Source organism: Ursus maritimus, unplaced genomic scaffold (assembly GCF_017311325.1).
Source record: "Ursus maritimus isolate PB19 unplaced genomic scaffold, ASM1731132v1 scaffold_26, whole genome shotgun sequence".
Taxonomy (NCBI): Eukaryota; Metazoa; Chordata; class Mammalia; order Carnivora; family Ursidae; genus Ursus; species Ursus maritimus.
The window spans coordinates 11,352,316-11,355,607 of record NW_024425119.1 but is presented as its reverse complement, the minus strand read 5'-3'; the positions used below and the strand labels follow the sequence as shown (position 1 = coordinate 11,355,607).

The following is a 3,292-nucleotide window of genomic DNA, read 5'->3' as shown; positions in this document are numbered from 1 at the left end:
GGGGGTTGCATAAAAGCTCAAAGGACCTCTGCCCGCACAGCACAATCGCGGGGCCTGCCACCTCCCTTCTGCCTTTCACCAGCCCCCTGCGCTCCCGGTGGCACGATGCTCCGGAAGACCCTGATACTCACAGCCTGGTTGGCCCTAGCTGTGGCTTACCCCGTAATACACCAGAGTAAGTGCATCCCTGGGACGTCTGTTGGAGAATGGAACTAAAATTCTTTTATGGGGTGTGTGCGCATGTGTCTTTCTGCAGGAGCAGAAAGAGAAACAGAGACCAGCAGTGAATGTGGTAAAGTGCAAGTCTGTCAAGTTGGTGTTAGTTGGGGATGGGTGGCTGGCTGAGTCTAAGATGTGGATTTGGTGATTGAACTGACCTAGATAAAAAGGCAATAAGGCTGGGCCAGATGGGTTTAGGATGGTTGACGGGAGAACTCCTGAGGGTTTACTGGGGTCCTGTTCACTCTTGGGCCCTACGGAGGCTTTATTCTATTGAGTGCAAGTTGAAAAGTCCTAGGCTGTATCCTCATTTTGCAATAGAGTATAGTTCAAAGTGCTTCAGCAGCTAATTCAGTCTCGTGCAATGGAAGTCAGTGGGTCTGGACAGCTGTGAATCGCACTGAGAAAGAGACAGCTGTCCTCATGAACCAGACAGAAAGAAAACTTTCCCCCAAAAGCTTTCTTTCCTAATTCTTTCTGAATTCAATTTGATCTCTCAGGAGGAGGTGTGTTCATTCATTGGCATTTAAATAATTATTTTCCCCCATCCTCTTCCTCCCAGTGCTCCCTCTGGTAGCTGTCACTTTATCAGATGGGTTTGGGGTTCTTCACTCCATATGGATGAATGATAAAGCACAGTGACTATATTAGAGAGCGAATGCTTTTGGCCTCATTGGCGGGGTGCCGGTCACCTGTTCACCAGGCAGTCACAGTGACTGGGTATCTTTCGTATCTTTCGCTGTAGCCCAAGAAGAGCCTGTTGTACACTCACCAGGCCTGTTCGGTTATGATGCTCTCAATGGTAAGCGAGCCCCCGAATGTCTGGATTGTGCATTCTGTGGGACAGACTGGAAAATGAGGTCCTAGACTTCAGTCATTAGATGAAAACATGATAGGAGCAGCCCATTTTAGAGTCAATTCTATTCTTGTTTATCCATTTTGGGAATAGCTATTTTCCTAGCTCCGTGTCCCCCTTTGGTTTTTGGTATTTGTTTTCAGGGACCTGGGAGGATCATAGGGGGGATATCCGTGGAATTTTTATTCTGTTCCAATCTGACCAGTTTGCATACAGAGGCACAGTATTGAATGCTCCTTTCCACACTGACCCCCTCAAAAGACAGTGGTGTAAGAGCCTCTGAGGGGACACTCCTGGGTGGCAGTTAGTCTTCTGCACTTTCTAGCACTTGGCAGAAGAGAAACTTAGGGTGAGACCGTATTTGATTCAATATACCCTTTTATGTTCCGGGTTTTCCCCAGAAAGAGATCTAGCTTGGAACGGTGTAGAGATGGTGAAAATAGTCTTTCTAGAAAGTATTTAAACTATTTTTTTTCCTTTTTGGCTCCTCTAGAATTAATTAGTGACCTAGACTTGATCACTGACCTTGAGTTGATCAGTGAACTTGAGTTGATGAGTGCCCTTGAGTTGACCGCTGAACTAGCGTCCACTGTTGACCTAGCGTTGGCCATGGTAGAGTCCACCTCGACCCTGGAGGCCCCCGCTGATGTGGAGTCCACCACTGACCTGGAGTCCATGGTGACCCCAGAGTCCATCGCTGACTTGGAGTCCACCACTGACCTGGAGTCCACAGCGACCCCGGAGTCCATCGCTGACCTGGAGTCCACCACTGACCTGGAGTCCACAGCGACCCCGGAGTCCATCGCTGACCTGGAGTCCACCACTGACCTGGAGTCCTCCACTGACCTGGAGTCCACGGTGACCCCGGAGTCCATCGCTGACCTGGAGTCCACCACTCACCTGGAGTCCTCCACTGACCTGGAGTTCACGGTGACCCCAGAGTCCCCCACTGATGTGGAGTCCCCCTCGACCCCAGAGTCCACCACTGACCTGGAGTCTCCCATGGACCTAGTCTCCATTAGTGATGTAGAATCGACCACGGATGTGCATTTTGAGGACGCCCAAGCTTTCGGTAGGTGACTGTTTTGGCTTCAGAGGAGGCCTGGGCAGGAGTGGGTGGGTTCCCATTTTTTGCATTTCTGAGGGAAAGCCTGCCTTCCTAAGTGTACTTGATTCTGCAGTGTAAGCTTATGATCATACCTATCTTCCATTTTCTTGTCCTAGAATTATCTACTGAGGTGGAATCGCTCACTCATACCTTTGAGGAAGCAATCACTAAAGCCATGGGTAAGGATTCCTAACTTCAAAAATGCAGAAATTTCTTCCTCCCTCCATTCTTTTGTTTATAGATGATTGCATAGAAATTTCCTGTGGTAACTTACACATTTGGGGATACTTTTGCTGCTTTGAGGTAGAGTAAATTTTGCCAAAAGTTCTCCAAAACTTGAGGAAAATTCAAGCATTTCTCCAGGGTGTCAGGAATTGGACTTGGTTGAATGCCAGCATGGCGCCATCCCAGAGGTTTGCCCAAACCTGATCAGGACCAGCCTTCTGGGCTTCTCAAAGAAGAGGTGCTCTTTGGTGTCTCCAATGGATCGAAGGATGTGGTGGCCAGAAAGGGGTTAATAATTTCCTTTTCTTTTCTAGTTCATTACAATTCAGTTTACATAGACAACTTTTTGAAAGAAGGTTATGGTAAATGTAAATATTATTTGAGTATGGACTGAACAAAAGAGAAAAGGAATTTAAAAGCTTCATGAATTAAGCAGTGGTCTTATCTCTGCCCATCCCTCTTTCAAGTCTCCACCTTCTTTCATTTTTCTGTATTGCACTTAGCCAAGGGGCCATAAGATTTTGATGCCTTCTACCCCCCACAAAAAAACCCCGATCCTTGGAGGGATGCCTGGGATTTTTGTCAAGAAAGACCCTTGGCTCTTACCTTCAAAAGCAGATTTGTATACCATCTGATCCTTATGTCTGCAAATAATAGCTAACATTTATTGAGATCTACTATCTTCCAGCCCTGCTCTCTAAGTATATTGGGGGTGTTGCAGGTAGTAGTTGGAGGAATCCAGAAATTGTATATTAATGGAAAGGACTATTAAAAAAGGGTAGTTTCTCTGGCTTTAAAATCTTTATCTAGGGGAGCCTGGGTGGCTCAGTTGGTTAAGCGTCTGCCTTCGGCTCAGGTCATGATTGGGATCGAGCCCCACATCG

At 47.2% G+C, this 3,292-nt stretch overlaps 1 protein-coding gene across 1 annotated transcript; it reads left to right on the top strand.

The window, feature by feature from the left end:
• The first annotated feature begins 105 nt into the window (after positions 1–105).
• Positions 106–2,376, top strand: LOC103677828 (neurofilament medium polypeptide-like). The gene is made up of 5 exons (XM_008707082.1): positions 106–175; positions 257–292; positions 965–1,021; positions 1,569–2,147; positions 2,300–2,376. Exons 1-5 carry the CDS (start codon positions 106–108, stop codon positions 2,374–2,376), a joined length of 819 nt encoding a protein of 272 aa, XP_008705304.1.
• Positions 2,377–3,292: the final 916 nt, after the last annotated feature.

What these genes read in the sequence shown, in the direction of transcription:
- LOC103677828 (XM_008707082.1), top strand. Translation starts at nt 106, where the DNA reads ATGCTCCGGAAGACCCTGATACTCACAGCCTGGTTGGCCCTAGCTGTG. An exon ending in TTACCCCGTAATACACCAGA is followed by an intron (nt 176 to 256) that starts GTAAGTGCATCC and finishes GTCTTTCTGCAG; the next exon opens with GAGCAGAAAGAGAAACAGAG. An exon ending in AGAGACCAGCAGTGAATGTG is followed by an intron (nt 293 to 964) that starts GTAAAGTGCAAG and finishes CTTTCGCTGTAG; the next exon opens with CCCAAGAAGAGCCTGTTGTA.